Source organism: Platichthys flesus, chromosome 20 (assembly GCF_949316205.1).
Source record: "Platichthys flesus chromosome 20, fPlaFle2.1, whole genome shotgun sequence".
In the NCBI taxonomy this organism is placed as follows: Eukaryota; Metazoa; Chordata; class Actinopteri; order Pleuronectiformes; family Pleuronectidae; genus Platichthys; species Platichthys flesus.
The window spans coordinates 5580318-5599847 of NC_084964.1; the positions used below are offsets into that span (position 1 = coordinate 5580318).

The 19530-nt window shown below is 42.6% G+C and overlaps 1 protein-coding gene across 2 annotated transcripts in view; it reads right to left on the reverse strand.

Moving 5' to 3' along the window:
* The window catches only part of wu:fj29h11 (uncharacterized), a 37275-nt gene that overhangs the window by 6544 nt on the left and 11201 nt on the right, over positions 1-19530 (reverse strand). For both annotated transcript variants that reach the window (XM_062414122.1, XM_062414121.1), the window contains exons 16-41: positions 19213-19428; positions 18716-18842; positions 18403-18625; positions 18120-18267; positions 17708-17885; positions 17415-17595; positions 16257-16383; positions 16037-16156; positions 15431-15581; positions 15233-15345; positions 14549-14699; positions 14181-14429; positions 13220-13432; positions 10539-10720; positions 10188-10371; positions 9192-9334; positions 7724-7905; positions 4575-4834; positions 3647-3884; positions 3380-3563; positions 2779-2905; positions 2338-2424; positions 1184-1369; positions 816-1084; positions 429-577; positions 197-281 (exon numbers count right to left, since the gene is read on the reverse strand). In XM_062414122.1, coding sequence (XP_062270106.1) covers positions 197-281; positions 429-577; positions 816-1084; positions 1184-1369; positions 2338-2424; positions 2779-2905; positions 3380-3563; positions 3647-3884; positions 4575-4834; positions 7724-7905; positions 9192-9334; positions 10188-10371; positions 10539-10720; positions 13220-13432; positions 14181-14429; positions 14549-14699; positions 15233-15345; positions 15431-15581; positions 16037-16156; positions 16257-16383; positions 17415-17595; positions 17708-17885; positions 18120-18267; positions 18403-18625; positions 18716-18842; positions 19213-19428 — 4473 coding nt within the window. The remainder of the gene's footprint in view (positions 1-196; positions 282-428; positions 578-815; positions 1085-1183; positions 1370-2337; positions 2425-2778; positions 2906-3379; positions 3564-3646; positions 3885-4574; positions 4835-7723; positions 7906-9191; positions 9335-10187; positions 10372-10538; positions 10721-13219; positions 13433-14180; positions 14430-14548; positions 14700-15232; positions 15346-15430; positions 15582-16036; positions 16157-16256; positions 16384-17414; positions 17596-17707; positions 17886-18119; positions 18268-18402; positions 18626-18715; positions 18843-19212; positions 19429-19530) is intronic.

The following is a 19530-nucleotide window of genomic DNA, read 5'->3' on the forward strand; positions in this document are numbered from 1 at the left end:
ACGTGACTCCCTCCAGGGAAACAGCCTATTAGTTCAAGCTACAGTCAGCTCCATGGTGGTAGCAGTGTATCCGTGTGTGTTTGAGTGTGTGATGGCAAAGACAAGAGGATGGGATGAAAGCCCACGAGTATGCAATGACCCCTCTCACTTGATATGGATTAGTGATCAATGCTTGAAGGGATCGTATATCACTTACATCGAGTGAGGTTATGAGGGCGCTCAGGAAATGCATCAGCTCTTTCCTGTGGCTGCTCTCTGTGCAGAACAGTTTCACCAGCTCCCTGAAATACACAGACACACACACACACACACACACACACACACACACACACACACACACACACAGGAATACAAGGTGTTGTAAGATAACTTTCAAGACACATGGTAGTAGCCATTTCATAATTTGACACAATTGTCCGTGTGTATACCTGCAGATGTCCAGGTTGGCTGAGAGATGATCCTTCTGGATGTAGAACTCCTTCTCGTCCTTCAGCAGACAGATGACGTCCTGCATCTCCACTTCAGGTTCATCGCTGCCGGCCACATCCAGCTGGTAGCGGATGTACAGCTTACCCACCTGGACACAAACAACAAACGTCACTTTGAATTGTACATACTCTAGGTTCCAGGTGACACTGTGTCCAGACACATTGCTGTTTTCTACTCGTACGAAGGTGTGTGTTACATGGTGTGTACACAATATTTCTTTGTAAAGTTGTATGAATCGGTCAAATATTCCAATCTTCCAAAAAACATCCAAACAAGAAACTTCCAAGTCCCAAACGATGTTAAAGTTGAAGTTGTGATCTGCTGACCTGACAAAAGGTTAGACGTTTGATTTTCCCTCCGATGTTCTTTTCGACCAGGTCTGAATAGAGATCACCTAGGTCCTCGTGGTGGTAGAGGAACCTCTGGATGTAGGGCATGACGGAGTGCACCATGGTCTGCATGGATGGACTTGGCCTCAGGCTCTCAGTCTGAGGCTCAGTCTTGACGCACAGGGACAGGGGACGGACACGGCAGATCTCCATGAACAAAGACCGGTCCTGCTCGTTGAAGGTAGGCACGCTCTTGACTCGCTCTCCTGGGATTTCAAACAGGATTATATCAGCGTAGGTTTGGCAAAAACTCCAATTGGGTATAAAAACACGTATTTATGGAAACAAATATAGCAGTGCTATACCAAAGTTCCCAGTATGGTTCCTGGGAGCAGCCTTCTTCTCTGCTGGTGGCAGGTTGAGCAGGCAGACCTCATTGTGTGTTTTAAAGATCTTCTCCAGCTCTTTGTTGTCAGCAATCATAGGTTTGCGTGCCAGACTCACCCAGGTGTTATCCTTGGTGGGGAAGACCCTCTTATCAGACACCATACCTGGACACAAGGGAGAAATGAAAACCATCAGGTGGTTGTGCACATTCACTTTTTACAGGACATATTGGTTACACATCTTTAAATGACTAAGTAGAACCTTATTGAATTTGAAAATGTTTAATGATCAATACTGGGATTGGCTTGAAAAAATAAATACCAGTCAGATGGTACATCATATTTATTCATGGTGGCCTACAGTTTTAGCCCAATTTTATTTAAGCACATATATACAGTATGAATGTATACATAAGTGTTTCAAATCAGCAGTTCCTGTTTACAAAATACCCAGTAATGTGTAAACATTATTGTCCTTTGGAATAGTGTAAGTCACATTGAATCTAAAAATATGTCTGACTGTAGTATGATCCAAATTGCAGCAACTGGGTGCCTTACTAATTTCTTTCATGATCTCTCTGTCACAGCAAGTGCTGCAGCATCTGCTGACAGTGTGGGGTAATGGGCCGAATCAGTGAGCTAAACCACAACAACAAAGTTCCTATTGCTCTTAGAACATCCGCATGCAACTGTGCCTTTCGCCCCATGCAGAATCTTTGTCTCACAATTCTCCCCAAGCCTTCCCTCCGGCTCGTCCATTAGAATTCATTTCAAAAAGAACTAAACTATCTTTACGAGTACACACATTCAGGATGTGTGTGTTCTAAGATTCCTGATCACATTAGAACTGTAAATAACTGCCCTGCTGCCACAACTCCAAACACGTGCACTGCAGACAGTACAGTAAGCTATGGGACTCTTCTCAGTCTCCAGTGTGGAGCAGCTCCAGTCTGCAACAACACATTTGCCCCTGCTGCTTTCAAAACATGTGTCATCCTGACAGGTGGTGGATGACGCTCATCTGCAATAAATAGATGAGGCGAGCAGAGAGCCTGACACACAGACACAGATTGAAGAGGTAGTGACGAGTGGATTTTGTTCATATCGGTGTGAAAGGTGTGAACTTTACTCACCCTTCAAAGTGGAGCAGTAGCTGGAATTAAGCTCGAACTGAGGGCTGTGCTCCTGTTCGCCAGACACTCGAATTTTGCACTTTTGAGCTGATGAAGATACAGAGATCATCTGACATTATAACTTGTAAAGCTAGTCAAAAGGGAAATAGAACAGTTGTCGAGCAGAGAGATGGAGATCCAGGCAGATGGGACATGAAGAATAAGGAAAATTGTGTGACTGAAAAGTGAGAAACATTTGGCCCGCTTGAGACCAAATGCTTATCTAGATTTTATTTGCAGAATGTCTGTACAGCTTTAAAAAAACATCTGATCTTTACAGATTTGTACAGTATGGATGCTCTGGCTGCTCCAATAGGATAACACACTGTGCTCTGATCCCTTACGGATAACAGTCTGAACAAAGTCTATGAAACAAAAGAATGGCAATCTGATTGTCCTCACCTAGTCTGGCGTAGAGCACTGACACATCCTGTAGCACTTCAGCAGTTGGCATGGGAGCTGAAGAACAGATCAGTTCCAACAAACCGACATACTGCTTCATATTGGGGCTGGATTCCACATTCAGCAGCTGTACATAAGATAGTATAGTAAGTGTAATCAGACATCATGTGTGGTGTCAGCAATGGGGTACTTTGGGCTGAATATGGGCTTCTATCAGTACTCATCTTAATTTCCAAAACTTGTAATTATTGTCTTGATATGTGAATATTATATATGGCCTTTGAGATGGTGTAACATTAAGGCCAAGATGTGAATAGAATGTTAATGTTTTCGTAACTTTAAAGGGTATAAGCAACAGATTCTTTATCATGCCACTGCTGACCGCAACACATGAACAATGCTGTTTCTTTACTTGCATGTCTTTGAAATGGATCATGTGGTGAAGATGCTGACTTTTGGCCTGGGACATGCAGCTTTAGCCTCAGCATGATGCTACTGTACATAACCATCATCTGCATATTTACCCCTTTTCCGGATTGCAAATTCAAATGAAAACTAGAGAAGTGAAGTGTTTCAGGTGAACGGTAACAAAGCAGCATACTCTGGTGAAGAAGTCTTCCATGCCTTCCAGCGGATGGTAGAACGGAGCCAGGACTTTTGGCTCCTGAACACAGCTGTCAGGTTGGCGAGTCAGCAGTTTGTAGCGCAGGAACATTGTTGTTGTGTCACTCCAGCACACCTCCTTCAGGTGGTAGAAGCGTCCTGAACACCAGTCATCATTGTGCCTGGGGAAGCAAATTTTACTTGTGACCTCTGGGGTTTAAATCTTGAAATAAACATGAGAAATTATGCGCACACAGCTATGTACCTTTTGTACTCGATGAACACAGCAGGGGTATGCTGGAACAGCTCCTTCAGGCTGCTCTGGGGACAGTTCGTATGCAGATAGGTGTACACGTTATGGATGTGCTGAACTGTGGATGTGAAACTGGCTCCCTCTGACTCGTCTTCAGGCGGTCTCTGCTCCTGGTCGTCCGCCACTGGTTTGACACACCACTCCTTCAAGTAGTTTATCAGAGCCTCCACTGTGATACTCTGTCTCATTCCTGAAGGAGTGAAAGAAAGTGTGACGACGGACCATTATGTGAAAGACTTAAAACAACCTGGTGTAAATACATGATAACCGGTAGGGCGCTGTGAGAGCTCAAACCTCTGCTAAGGCTAAAAGCAGTGTTGCCCATTAATAATCCAGACTGTGGAGTTCTCGTCCCATCACAGTTTTTTAAAGGAATCAAAAATATTTTCTCATAATAAAATAACAGATCTGTAATTTGTGTTTTGCTCCCTTGATGCATTGAAGAGCTATTTGCAGCACTAATTGAAATTTAGCCATGTCTCTCTATCATCCGTAAAGTTTAAACCATCCACAGAGACAGTCGGACCTCATAGTTTTAGCTGCAGTTGTGGCATCCATTGCAGTTCTCGTTCTCACACCAGAACTTCTCTTTTATTCTTAAGTCTGTAATCTGCACCCCTGCTACATTCCATACATTTAATTAATTCTGTGGGAAACACTGCAAAAAAAAAAAAGGAAAAATGAAATTCTGACCTCCAAAATTTAAATGGTTCTTCCTAGGGCCATATATCGGTCCTACACAACATTTAAGGGATATTGGCTCAGTGGTTTTTGCGTAATTCTTCTAACTAACAAACAAACGCAGTTGAAAACATAACATCCTCGGTAATATCTCAAACTAATAAGAGATCCCCACCATAGAAAGAAGACATATCTTTACCTAGAGCTCTGGTGAACTCGCTGGCGTCTATGTCCAGATAATAGACATGAGTCCCCAGCAGTTTGCTGACCTCAGGTGAGGTCAGGTAGACTGAGCTGGGACAGAGGTACTTTCTCTCTTGCTCTCCTCCTTCCAGCGGGCGATGGGCTGGCACCCATTCAAGACGACACAAGGAGTAATAGAAGGAGGAATTGGTATTTTTGATTGTTCGTCCATCACTGTCAACCAGCTGGGCTGTGAGGTACTGAGAGTACTTGTGTCTGAAAGAATGAAAGGGGTTGAAGTCAGAAATGGTTGAGAGATTTCCAACGGTCCCTACAGTCAAGGAATAGGCAATACCACACTATGACCACTTCTTTGACAAGATACACTCAATATACACTATCATATAACTTCACAGATGATTATTGTGCATCTTCAGTTGGAGCTCAGTGATCTTGATGTCATTCATGACAACTCAACAAACTCGACAGCACTGTGTGACCTACATTCCAACTGCACTCAGCATCACTGCATGCTAAATGTTCAACGTTAAATGCACTGAGAGGTTCTGATCCACGCTCTGAAGAAAAATCTACTCATGTCCAATAAATAACTGTAATAGATGACAGTTATGCTCCACGTTTGACTTAGGACCTCAGAAAAAATACTGCCATCATACTTTCCCTGTGATAGACACACAACCCAATTCAGTCTTTCTCTGGCTTTAATATCTCCTTATGATTTCCTGCCATTTTTAAGGGTACTTGAAGCAATGCACTTGTAGAAGCTAACCGCTACTTGTAGACCATAAAATGTAAAAGTGACCAGGTCATTACAGTTCGATTGTTATCTCTACCCAGATTCAAGTTTAGAAATAAAATTTAGAATAAAAAGTGATATCTTATATTAACCAGTCAGTTTCGTTCTCAGTGGATGCTGGTCTCCGCCAGGGCTGCGCCTTGTCACCAATCCTGTTTGTGATATACATGGACAGGATATCGAGGCGTAGTCGTGGTGGGGAGGGGTTGCAGTTCGGTGGTCTGAGGATCTCGTCACTGCTTTTTGCAGATGACGTGGTCCTCATTGGATCATCGGCCTGTGACCTTCAGCACTCACTGGATCGGCTGGCGGCCCAGTGTGAAGCGGCTGGGATGAGGATCAGCACCGCTAAATCTGAGGCCATGACTCTTAGCAGGAAACCGATGGATTGCTTACTCCGGGTAGGAAATGAGTCCTTAGCCCAAGTGAAGGAGTTCAAGTACCTTGGGGTCTTGTTCGCGAGTGAGGGTACTATGGAGGGTGAGATTGGCCGGAGAATCGGAGCAGCGGGGGCGGTATTGCGTTCGCTTTACCGCACCGTTGTAACGAAAAGAGAGCTGAGCCGCAAGGCAAAGCTCTCGATCTACCGGTCGATCTTCGTTCCTATCCTCACCTATGGTCATGAGGTCTGGGTGATGACCGAAAGGACGAGATCGCGGGTACAAGCGGCCGAGATGAGTTTTCTCAGAAGGGTGGCTGGCGTCTCCCTTAGGGATAGGGTGAGAAGCTCAGCCATCCGTGAGGAACTCGGATTAGAGCCGCTGCTCCTTTACTTAGAAAGGAGTCAGCTGAGGTGGTTCGGGCATCTGGTAAGGATGCCCACTGGGCGCCTTCCTTGGGAGCTGTTCAGGCACGTCCAGTGGGGAGGAGACCTCGGGGAAGACCCAGGACTAGTTGGAGAGATTATATCTCAACACTGGCCTGGGAACGCCTTGGGATCCCCCCGTCAGAGTTGGTCAATGTGGCCCGGGAAAGGGAAGTCTGGGGCCCCCTGCTTGAGCTGCTCCCCCCGCGACCCGACCCCGGATAAGCGGACGAAAATGAGATGAGATGAGATCTTATATTAAATGATATTAATCATATCTGTCAAAGCAAAGTTATAGATCTTGACCTTCTCAAGAGTTTGTCTTCGCATATAACCAATGCAACATGAGAATCCGCAGTCAGACGCCTGCACAACAAAACAGAAATCTCCGGATTGTTCAGGGGAGGGGTGGTGCAGCATACAGGAGCCAGGCCATAACGTATTCATTCAGCTGCAGAGATAACATGTTTTTGTTTACAGCACATCAACGCTGATGTCGGCCCTTATCACTAAAAGCAGTGTCTTCTACGTTTATGGCTCGTTTTTATTATGTTTTTCTATATTGTAAGATCTATATTTATTTATTTTTTCTTTTAGTCTTTTTACAGTTTTACATCTGTCGAGCGTTTCAAACGTCACCCTGCCGTTATCTCATGAGGACATTTTCCAGAGTTTTTACTAGGGGGGCTGGCTGGAAAAACTGGAGAAAGTCCAGATCCTCTCACTTTGACATTTGCATACCCACATACAGCCCCTCTGGATAATTTCCAGATTTTGGAGTTCAGTTCATGTCTGAAAGCAGCTTTCCTTAGCCAGTGGTCAGCACTTACAATGGTAACTTTTCTCTGTTCACCCCAACAGATCGGGGTAGATGGCCGCCCACGTTGAGTCAAGTTCTCTCAACAGTTGCAAGTGCTGCTCGTTGTGGGAACTGTTTCTCTATAAGTTTTAAGGTCCTGACCTATCTAAAGTGCCTTGAGATAATGTATGTTGTGATCTGGCGCTATACAAATAAAATGGAATTGAATAACTCCAAAGGAATATGTAGAAAGACTCCCAAGGTCCTGAGGTTTTCATTGACCGACGCATGAGGTCATCGGAAAAATATGATAATAGCAGAAAACAGTTGGTATGAGTTTGTGAGCTTGACTGACATTCTTAGCTGAGCAGCTGTGCTCTAATTTAAAATAAAGGTAACTCACCAAATGAGGCAGCTCAAAAAGCACCTAAATCCAGATTATTAATCTCCAGACAGATGACTCTGGCAACATCAAACACAAACAGAAGTCTAGTGTGCCACGTCCTTTGATTTAAATGTCGAACAATAATTCCACTTTACTTCCTGTCATCATAGAACAGGAATTAGTACCCGACCCTGACTAACATCAACATCAATCCCATTAACATAACCATTCAATTTCCAAAAATAACAGACACCCAGTGAATGCACCTTGTCCTTGAATGGAACAGTACCCACTGCACAGAGCATGACAGAGGAGGAGAAATATGAAAGTGAATTTGTGACAATGAATGTGCTTGTTACCCGGTGTCCCAGTTGGTCGCCAACAGCTTCAGCAAGGCCACTCTCTGCTGCAGGAGGAGGGAGCCAGGCATCTGGGCTGTGGCCAGGGCATGGAACTCCTTGCAGGGGTAGTCAACGAGCACAAAGTCCTCCCCAGGCCTCTGGTGCCACATTTCACTTTCAGCTGACCAGGGGCTGGAGGCCTGGAGGAGGGCCAAATGACAGAGAAGAGTCAGGATTAAACAAAACGCACACTGTTAATGAAGTGGAGTCTCTCTCTCCGACCAGAACTAAGGGATTTGATCACAACACAATGACCCTGATTCTCTGCCAGGCTCCCCATACACACCAGAGGCAGCTTCAAAGTACTTACTGTGACCTATTTAGCTAGCACCTGGATGCCGATCAGATTCTATTTCACTATTCATACCGGCACATTTCTATATGGTCTAGATTTTGTCTTAGTTTTCCATCCCCTGAATTCAAAAATTCAAAAAAAGAATCTACATTTCATCCTACTTACTGCAACCCCCCTCATAGGTTCAATCACTGCTCTTCAGTGCTTTAATTATGCTTTAACTGTTTCTCTGCAAAGATTATGTTGGATGACTTTTCCTTCTTCAAAACTGCAGCTCTCTTTTGAAAGTTTCCCCAATCTATTTCCAAATGTCACTGTTCCGGTGCATCATTGTTTTCCAGATTTGACACCTTGTAAATGGTGAACTGAAATCCAGTGCACGTACATTGGATTAGACCTTTTGAAGGGGCAATTCTTTATTTTTAATCTTTGTAGACCTAAACCTACACTAGATTCTAGAAGCCCCCTGATCTGGATCCGTCTCAAAATTGAATGGGTTCCTACTTGACACATTCCACACCCTTCGACTCTCTTGTGTTAATCTCCTGTGTTCTTTGTATAATCATACATACAAACCCACAAACAACCAGACTAGGGTGAAAACATGACAATATGAGCAATAATTAACAATGGCTTCAGTAATTTATCTGTTTATTTACATCCCCTGCTTTTCCTGCTGGGCCGAAATGGTGGCTGCGAGAAAGGTCTGTTACATGAGGGCAGCACAAGTTATAAAATGAATCAACAAATCCACATACTGTCCCTCGTAGCTTTAGCTCAGGCTAAAACAGGCATCAGGAATGTCTGACCTGTGCAGCCTCAGCTCTGTCTGTGACATTTTCCACTACTCACCTGCTTTTTCTGCTCATGCTGAAAGCAGCTATTCATCTCTCTAGTCCTTTTTAATCTTTAGTGTCTTCATCCCTTAATCACGACCTGATTCATCATGATGAGGCAGTTACTTTGTAATGCCACGGGTGTCCACGCAACCAGTAAATATTGTGTCCTAACACAACAAACCCGTACCCTTTGAGCATCTGTGCTCACAAGTGGGGTTGTCGCTGCCAAAGATCTAGTCTTTTGTGCCTTTCCTAAAAAGCTGAAGTAACGGTGGAGCGATGTTCTCCTCACCAGTTCTCTGGAAGTGAGTGTTTGTGTCTCTTTACGGATGATGAGACCATCTCTGACTCCCAGTCTGCTGAACAGCTCCCTCCATCCTTCCACATCGTTGTCAGTCTCCACATAGCAGGGACTCAGCAGGACCCAATCATAGCCTAGTGGAGGGAAAAGTAGCACTAGGTTACATTTTTAAGATTAGTGTCACATAAAGAGAAAAGAGTCTTTACAACAATGAAGATATAATATGAGAATAACGTCATATTTTTCTGCTGTGTCAGAAATATTGGGGGATACAATTGCAAGTCCACTTAAGCATAGTTTTCAGGTGATTTGTGATGCATGGAAGTTATTCCAGAAAAGTTAGAGAAGTTGTAACTTGCAAGTCTAATGTTGTTTCTGAGAGTAATTCATAATTTACAGTATATAATATAGAATTTTTAACAAACATCATCATCTCCCAAAAATGTCGCCAATGCCATTTGTTTGAACAATAGTTTGTATAGTTTTAGTGTGCTTTAGTATTATTTTTGTAGTTGTCTTTGTGTTTACAGAAAATCTGTATGTATTGGACAAGAATAGATTGGGCGGTAACTCAACAGCAAGACAAAGACCGTATCAGTCTCTCCTTAAAATAACTAGAGCACAAAGTATCAAAATATCCACAATGATGAAAAAGTACTAGGTTTAAATTTTCTATCTATAAATTATATAAGGGATTTTTTTGAACACATTAAAACTTGTTTGTGAATTGAGCTCCTCTTCAGGCCAAGTGTCCTGATCCACTACCACTTAAATTACAAACACACACACACACACACACACACCTATGTTCAATACTCTTAGGAATGTCATGCTTTCTTTAACCATAACAATGGAGGAAAAAACCCTAACATAATCACAAAGCGTTTTCCCCACAGAGGAAAAACATGTACATACAGCTGAAAAAATGTTTCCATAAGAAAAGGCAAATACAGTAGCAGCAGGGCGTTTGTGTTGGTGTGTTTGTACCAGGCAGTGTCTTTGGCAGATTGATGTTGCCGTACTCCTCAGAGAAGTGCACTTTGTCCTGCCCTGGGCACAGCAGCCCCCCGCTGGTGAGGACAGGAACTGCAACATCCAAGTGCTCGTGGCTGGAGGCGGAGTGCTGCTTGATGAAAACAAGGTAGCTCACCACCACTGCCTCTGGCTTTGACTGATGATGAATCAGTCAAAAGGGTCAGAGAAGGAAAGAAAGACATTTGAGTAAACTACAAGGGGAGAGATACAAAACCTGATATGTACAATTAGCATAATGTCGTTTTTGAATGATATAATGAAGATGCAGATGGTAAAACTAGATTTATCCATTTAGCACACTACCTTCCATTTGTTGTTCCGTATTGTGGGGTAGATGTGCTGCTCCAGTAGCTCTTGGGGCTCCAGATCATGAACTCCGAGTCGTTTCAGCAGCTCTCGAACCTGCTGACTCTCCAGGGGCTCCACACAGCTCAGCAGAGAGGGATGCACCACCTTTACATCCTTGTATAGTGCAGACAGAGGTCCTGTGGAAAGACAGTATGTTAAAAGAAAGCTAGTTCACAACCATGAATCTGTATCTACTGCCCCCCCCCCCAAAATTACCATGTCACTTCCAAGACACAGAGACACAAAACTTTTTGAACTACAATGGCTCTCGATTTAGAGTCAATACATCTGCTAAGACCCAAATGTCCCCTTGTTAAACCAAATTTAAATCAGAAGGACGCTGCGTTTCAGTTGTCTATCGAGTTTAAACGCATGAGACATTAGTTTCACTTGCTCAAACCGAGCCACATTCACTGACACAAAAACCTGCCCGTGTCAAGACCTCCATCAAACTCGTCAACTGTTTAAATCATGCTTTGTTCTTTGTTCACTTTCCACCTAAACAGTCTGTGAATAGTGTTGTCAATCACATGTAACTGCTGTAACATATGTATTTGCACTAAAAGTCAGGCACCTTACGTAAGACAGTCTTCCTGACTATTTGTCTTCAGTACTGGTTTGGTGCCAAAATGCATAAACCTACCTCTGGGTAGACATGCACATAAAAAAAAAAAAATGTGGAGCTACAACTAGCTGAACACATGAATCTTTTTTAGAGGCTACTTTGTGTTTTTAGTTGCAGTGTTAGCTTGATTTTTGATAAGAAGACATGTTAAACCTGGTCCACAGCCTGAAGGCACACTACCCCGCCCCACTGACTGCTACAGAGCGCTGATTACCTGTTTATTATAGTTTCATTAATATTGAACGTATCATGTGTCCAGATTTGATACTGCGACTCCCTGGGACAAGTGGAAGACCTGATCACAAATATGCAATCCACAGACAGACTGACTGAAAATCCTGCATATCATGACAAGTTATCACCTTGAATATTTAATGGCTATGTTTCGACACTACCTAGACCAACCGATTCACTGATTAATACAGTAATAACAACTTTGGCAGAAAACCGAACATGTTGGCTAACATTTAGTTCACGCTTATCACTCCCTCCCATCTGAACTCTAAAAGAAAGTTAATGAAGCTTAACAAGCTTATTTGTCAGATCTGATCTGTCACTTGACCTGAGTTTTAGGAATTTAAGACATGAATGTGCTTGTGTGAAGCACTAATAAACTGGGATAAACAGTGTGTACCTAGAGCAAGGTATGAAGGTGAAGCAGAACCAAATCCGAGTCCTACGTTAGAATTCTGAGTCGCTTACGAAGACACCAGACAGGATTATTAGAGCCAGCAAAGTGCAGTGGCAGGATGCTTACATCAGAGTGTGAAAATCAATTATTCATGTCTGTCATTCTAAACCTCTGCTCTGGGTACTGTCTGCGAATGTGATGACGCACCTAACCAGTGGCGTTCGTCCACTTTTGTGTGTGTGTGTGTTTGTGTGCTGTGATGTGAGGGAGTGTGTCGGCATATCGTTAGAGAGAGATCAAGTTTGTCGTAAACCTACTTCTCTGCTCTCATTGTCTGTGAATGTGCTGAATTCTAACAGAACAGAACCTTGGCACATACTCTGTTTCTGTAACCGCTATAAATAAAGTTTTAGTCTCAGTTACCACGTCTGTTTACCAGAGTATCTTGCTTCAGATGAATCAGAATTCAATGCTGTTTTTATTTAGCACATTCAGTTCCACAATCATTTCCAGTTTCAGTGCCGAGGTTTCTGGGCACACATTGTCAGAGGGGCACCTCTCATCACTGAGTTGATGCATATTTATCTGTTTTTATTTTTTAGCTTGTTCCATCAAAGTAAGATTTTTCTCCTTTAGTAATAGCTCTGTTTAATCAGGAGGCACATGGATCTTGGTAAATTCTACATTTCTATAAAATTATCTCACATGATGAGTGAGATCTCGACAAGTCTTGTTTTAAATGTGTCCACTGAAATTTGTTTTCATTTCAGAAAATCGTCTGGAACCAGGCCGACCAACTAAGAGATACATTTTGACCACAAAATATTTGATTCAGAGCAAAACAAATATTGGAAAACAGACTAAAAGGCAAAGGTATAAGAATGTGTGCATAAATTATTTTAGTGTGAAGGAACTATTCAGCCCATAAATCATTGCGAATGATCCCTGTTTTGATTTTCACCTCCTTTTTCCCCCTTTTACAAATTTCCCAACATTCATGGTGTGTTTAGAGTAGGAAATCATGGTTGTAACACAGGACGATTCAATCTGAGCAGATTTACGCGGTAATGGTAAACATTTCCAGGGTAACCGCAAGCTCCACCATTACAAACTGGAGGACTTTCAGAAGATGATTCTTCTCTGTGAATAAAACGCAGTTGATATCATACAGACCTGTGCCTTCTAGCATTTATCATCGTTTCAAAAACCTCGTAGCTTGGGCTCAGTCTACCTTGGAAGGTTGCAATATTATGACTGAAAATCAAAATCTCTATTCAGAAAACAAATGGGATTTTTACTTCTTTTCCATCAGTGAATAACTAATAATTAATGCGAGAGTGTGATGTAAGTGAGCTGTTGTATATGTTAACATGAAATTACCTGGCTGAGCTGGAGATTTCTTTTTCTTAGTCTTGGTTTCTTCCATTGGAAAGAAAACTCCCGCTCCATTTAATGCCACCACACTTCCATCAGCCAGGGGGATTATGGGTAGATCCCTCAGGTTCTGCAAGATGGCGTCTGCCTCTCCGTAGCCATACTCCAGAGCTCGGAAGTTGCAAACCAGCAGCTTGGCCAGCTGTCGCAGACCGCCGTCTAAGAAAAGGACAAAGGCACAATTTCTAAAACTGACTGAGATAAGCAACAGTTGCTAATAACCTTGAGTGGCTGAGTAAGTTAAGTTAAAATTCTGAGTTGCAACAAAATATTAATAATAATGATAATAAAATAATATATTTAGCTCCATTTCTTCAGGCTTTGTCAAACCCTTGCATGGCCGAAGGCACGCAGAGAGGACCCGTAAAGGGACATACTGGGACAGGAAAAATTCTGTGGATAATTTTACAGTCCATCGGCTCACTGATGAGGCTGGACTTTTGTCAGTCCAACAACGGCAAACCGAACCTTGACAATGTGTTTGTGTGTTTGTAAGATAGACAGAGAGAGATGGAGAAATAGTGGAGTTTTTTTTAGATTTGTATCTATTTATGTGTGGTCAATATTGATAATATGGCAGTCCAACAACAAATATATGGAAAACACTGAGGATGTAAAAAAGGTTTTGGTCATTATAAAATATTAATGGTATAACACTGTGTGGTATATGGACGTTCAGTACTGTGATGCAATTAACTTTGGTTCTCTTAACTTTAGCCGTATTGTGTTGCTGTTTAACCTTGTGACATACCAGCATATATGTAATATCAGCATTCTAGTAATGACTGTAAACTGCACATTACACAGTGCACATGTACTGTGCCAGCAGCTGTAGTTATTTGTGCGATGACATAATCTGCCAAGTCCTTCTCTTTCTCTCTTCACACACACTCTTAAGTGCACACACCTGAATGGATGCCTTCCTCCCTCATCAGCTCCTTGGCCATGGCTGTGGTTACCGTGGTAACATCTGATCCCCGCAGGTTTCGCACTCCCAGGTGAGTGAGCAGGGAAGTGGGTGGGGCTGGGCTCAAACCCATATGGAGATAGGAAAGAGACAGATGTCTCTCAAGCTCGTCTCCGCCAATCACCTCGCGGATCACGGCGTCCCGACAGACGGCCACTTGGGACGGCAGCTTGTACACAACGTTACCCTCTATGACAGAAAGCAAGGAGAGGAACATTCAAAGGCTTAAAAAAAAACAACGATGATCTCTGTATTTATTACTCTTGTCAATGCTGTTTTTGTTTTTTTGTTTCATTTGTAAGTAACACCTGAGCTGAGTGTCGGCAGGAAGGCCTTTCCCTTGAGCAGTTGGATAATCTGCCCAGCAACAGGCTTGAAGAAGTCCATCACTTCATCAGGCAGGGGGATGAACTGTAGGAACTGGCAGAGGCCATTCAGGCCTCTGAACTCTGGGTGTTTCTGGAGAGAGGGATAAACGGGACACTGGTTAAAAGACAAATCATACTCAAAGGTTAATGACTACTAAGTACTAATGGGTATTATCCCTGCATCATGTTTTAGACATCCTGTTATCCTTTTATTTATTTTATTTAAAACAAAATTTCTCAGGTAGTAGAGTTTTCGTGGACCGAAACTGTCGAGAGTCTCAGGTCTGTATATTTGTAACAGTGATTCTAACACTGTCAGGTAACAACCTAGATCCAGATCAGGGGACAGGTCCAGTGTAAATAATGGATCTTGATAAGAATATTCAGACAAATTTAAAGGACTGATATTTATGTGTGTGTCTGAGTGACATTCAAGTTACTTAGGAGAGGTGTATGAAACTGAATTTACAAAGTAACTAATTTTTCACAATGTCTTCGGTTTTATACTAACAGACAAATCTGTTTGTATTATATGATAAAATTTCTTTGAGGGGATTGTCAGAGTAAGATCTTCTCTTATTTTAAATTTCAGTGAATTAATCCCTAGATACAATTCTGTCTTACAGTGAAGACGTCCATGGCCTGTAGGAAAAGTTGAGGTATCTCAGATCGAAGCCACTGGTTCCAGAAGCTGTCTCTGTCCACGTCTTCACGAGAGGAAGGGATGTCAAAGTCACCTGGAGAGCAAAGTCAAGTCAGTGTAAAATTCCTTCTTACATAACTGGATTGTTCTAAAAAATTACTTAAAAAAATTCTTCTCACCTTGGACAATGAAACGGAAGCCGAAACTGCGAAGCGGCAGATAGGCAAACACAGGCTGTTTCTGAGGCTGACACACAATGCCGTCTCCTGTGTTGTCACTTCCAAGCTGGAACGCCAGGGCAAGTTCGGTCGCCTCAACGTCCTCTTTGATCTGAAGGGGAAACAGATCAGTATCAACATAGATGCATAACCTCAAAATAGACAGACTCACAAAAAACAGGTTTAGGTGCCTGTTAAATGAGAGCAAAAGTCTCAACATATGTTTTCTTAGTCAGATTCACATCTTCTCCTACAGAACCTAACTACAGGTAACAGGTAACTGCCACTGGGAAACTGGGGAGGGAAAATATTTTTTGAAGAGTAAAGTCACAGGGATTCCATTGAGAAATTATTATGCCAGTTGTTGTAGCCAAGACCTAATTTGTGAGCTTTCACTGAGGCTGGCAAAAAGAAGAAAGCCGGCTTTTGTGAAGCAGGACAAAGAACATTTATGAGGAATAAACACAGGAGCATGTCAGCGAAACTACGGTGAATTTTACTGCTCAGGACTGATGAGAATGTAAAAACTAAAATCTACATTGACCATGAGGCTTGCGTGTTTATTACCTTCTTGGGCTGCAGCGTAGTTTTGACCACCAGCCAGCGCTCTGTGCCCTCTGTGTGCTCCACCTCTACTACGTCATGACTCAGATCTTTTCGAGTCATGGTCACGATACGGTTCTCGCTCTGAAGAAAGACAGCAGCAGGAGGAAATAGATTAAGACTTCTTTTAGCTTTGAAATAATGGTTTTAGCTTTGAATGTTTGAGTGTGAGTACAAGAGCTACCTGATTGTATATGCTGATAGAGCGCAGGCGGTGCAGGAAGAGCAGCAGGGAGGGGTGCACATCATGAAACAGGTTCCTGGTCTGATGGCTCTCGGAGCGCAGAGGAAGGCAGATCTTGGTGGTCCAACTGAGCAATCAAATTCCATAATGCAGTTAGAAAACTGGTGGATCAAATATGCAGCTTTAATAATGATTAATAAAATGCCTGTTTCCTCTTCCACTCAAAATATCAGGACAAAGCTGTTATATGTTATATGTAATAGGCTGCATAGCATAATAATACTCTATGTAATATGGGGCTCTGTATCTCGCCCGCCAACCCGCTAGTTAGTGGACGACCTGTTCTACATCCTGAGCCACAGACTCAACGTAATAAACTTAGAAAGCTCATCTAGCTATGGATAGAAGTGTAACTTTTTTCAGCTTTTCGTTAAAGATTAATTTACAATTTTGGTTGACTCTCACCACTTGGAATGAGCCACACTGACAACTGTTGTAATACTATTGCTGTAGCTCTGATAAAGCCACAGTTTGTTACCTGCCAAGCACCAAATGACGATGCTTATAACTACAAACAGAGTAAAAAGGTGAGTGAATGTTGATATGTATGGTTAATAGTTTGGTGGCAAAAACATTCTACATATTTTTTGAATGTTGATCTGTTTCTTCAGGACGAGTAAATGGATTTACTGTCACAATCGCCACAGCAAATATAAGGTGGTAACCTGTTGTGCTTAGAGGTTGTTCTGCTTCCCTCAAGGGGCCAAAAATCATTTATACCTTCAGACATCAGGTAAACATACAACTGTTGAACAAATAAGGCTGAATATTATAATTCTGATGTACTGTATGTTTGAGGTAGCACATTTACTGAAAACCAGAGCTGCTTATGATATAGAGCTGAATTATGGTTTGCATCTTTTTGAGTTAATCTGAATGGCCTTCTTTTTTTTTTTTACTTAAGATTTGTCACTGAATTCCATTTTGCTGCTTCAGTTTTGGGGTTGTGTTGTTTCTAAATGCCGGCTCACTGCCAAATTGTCATGGCTTAGTGGGAGACATGAATCGTAAAACATCAAACAATTTATATTTATTTGTAATTCCTGTTTTTTACCTTTTTGTAAAGAAAAAAAACATTCTAATTTATTTTCTTCCAACCTGATCTGGTTTGCGTTCCTCAGCGCTGGATCCAGAGGCCTCTCATCTTCAGTCCAGTGGGGGAGGATGTATCCCATGGATAAGCCGCAAGTCTTGTCGAAGCACAAGTGGAAGCCATTGGAGTGAATCTCCGGGCAGTCTGTGATCTTAAACACTGATTTGAAGCCGATGCCCTTTTGTCCTGTTAGAAGCAGTATCAAGATTATTAATATTGCTGTTATGAGACTAACATCAAGTTTTAAAACACTGTTAGCAAATTCAAGCAGTGTTCAAGACACCGTGGACATGCATACCAATGTATCCGTATTTGTGTTTGCCCTTGGTGCTGCGACCCACATCACAGATGGCCCGGATGTTCTTCTCCTGGAAGCCGATCTCATTGTTGAGGACAGTGATGCAGTTCTTTTCCACCACAAAGGCCACGGATGGAATGAGGCCGGCATCTGATGGGTAACTGTTGTCATCAGCATTCTGAAATAATATTAGAATAAGTTAAAGTTACATTTAAACAAGACATGAAACTCTTAATAATTATCATCCCGGTACATCTGCCTGTCATCCCTCCCTCCCTCCCTCCATTTGTTTATTTTTCTCTCCAGTTGGCATGTCCCTGGACCCACCTAGCTGACTTTTCCCACTGGCTGCTACCATGTATAATACCATATATAAAAGCATTTGTGCGGGTGTAAATGTACTTAAAGCTACCTGAATGAGTTCCAGGACAAAGTGTGTATCTTTGCTGTAGAGTTCCGTGGACAGGCGTTCCAAGCTGCGGCCCAGCCTGTCCTGCTGAATCTGCATGAGCTTCTTGCCTTCAGCGGCCAATTCCACACCAATACCAAACTCGTTCTTCCTGTCAGAGATTGAGAAGAGACACAAGAGGTAAGCAAATATCTGCCTTACTTTAAGGGGCCCCATGTGGTCAAACAAACCATGATACCTATATGGACAGAATGAATATATCTGCAGATGGAAAATAAGAAAAAACCTGATGTCTTCAATGATGGTTCTTTGGGGAGATAACGTGGTCTCTGATAGGCAACCGTCTGCATCGTTTTCATTAGAATCAGTCATTTCTGAGTTTTCCTTATCCTGGACTCCTTCTGCTTCAGCACTGACATCGGATGTCTTCCCATTAGGGACTGAGGCAAACTCAAACAGCTCCTCTTCATCCTCATCCTCCTCGACCTCTACATCTTGCTCGCCATTAACTGTAAAAACAGTTAGCCATTAAACACTAAACAAAAGGGAAAATTGGTTCAGTGCTTCATTCGCAATTCCTGTGCTGATGTTTTAGCCACCTTGATGTAGGCTCTGGTTGAGCTGGGAGGAGGCGAAGCTGCTGTCCACGGGGTTATCCTCAAAATAATCATCTTCACTCGTGTTCAGTGCCGACAGACTGCTGCTCTCAGAGTCTATCAAATTGGACTGAAGTGAAAATGAAAGAGAAGGAAAAGAACATTACAAGCCAAAAATTAGAGACCTGCCAGATGAACATGTAAGTGAATTTACAGCTAGCATACCACATGTGTTGAATGTGTGGTTGTGGCTGTGGTGTTATGGTACAAAGAAATCACCTTTACACTGGGACTAATTCTGAGAAATGTTTCCTTGATTTTTACAGAGAAACTTGCTCCTTGTTTAGTCAAAATGTAACGTGAGCTATCTTTTTTATTCCACTGTTTAGAATGGCACATGATTCACACAATTGAGTAGTGAGAGCGCACTTGTGTAGTTTTTTTGCATTTGAATTATGACTCATCCGAATCAATGAGAACAGTCTTTCCATTTTTCTGACCTTGGCCTGTTCCACAGGTGCTGTGTGCATGTTGTAGCTGTGGCTCAGTGGTGGGTTCAGTTTCTTCTGGTAGTCTTTGGCCCAGTCTGTGATCCCCAGGAGGATGCCCAGACGATGCAGACAGTTCATGTGCCTTGGGTCGGACTGGGCCACGGCGATTAGGACCTGTTTAGACTTGGCCTGGCCCAAGACACGGGAGAAAGGCTCCAAAAAGACCTGGAGGCCACATTTATACAAGAACATACAAGTCACTTCTTAATCATCGTTACAACAGAAGCGTATTGCCCAATCCTTAAGCCTTTTGCTATGGAAGCTATG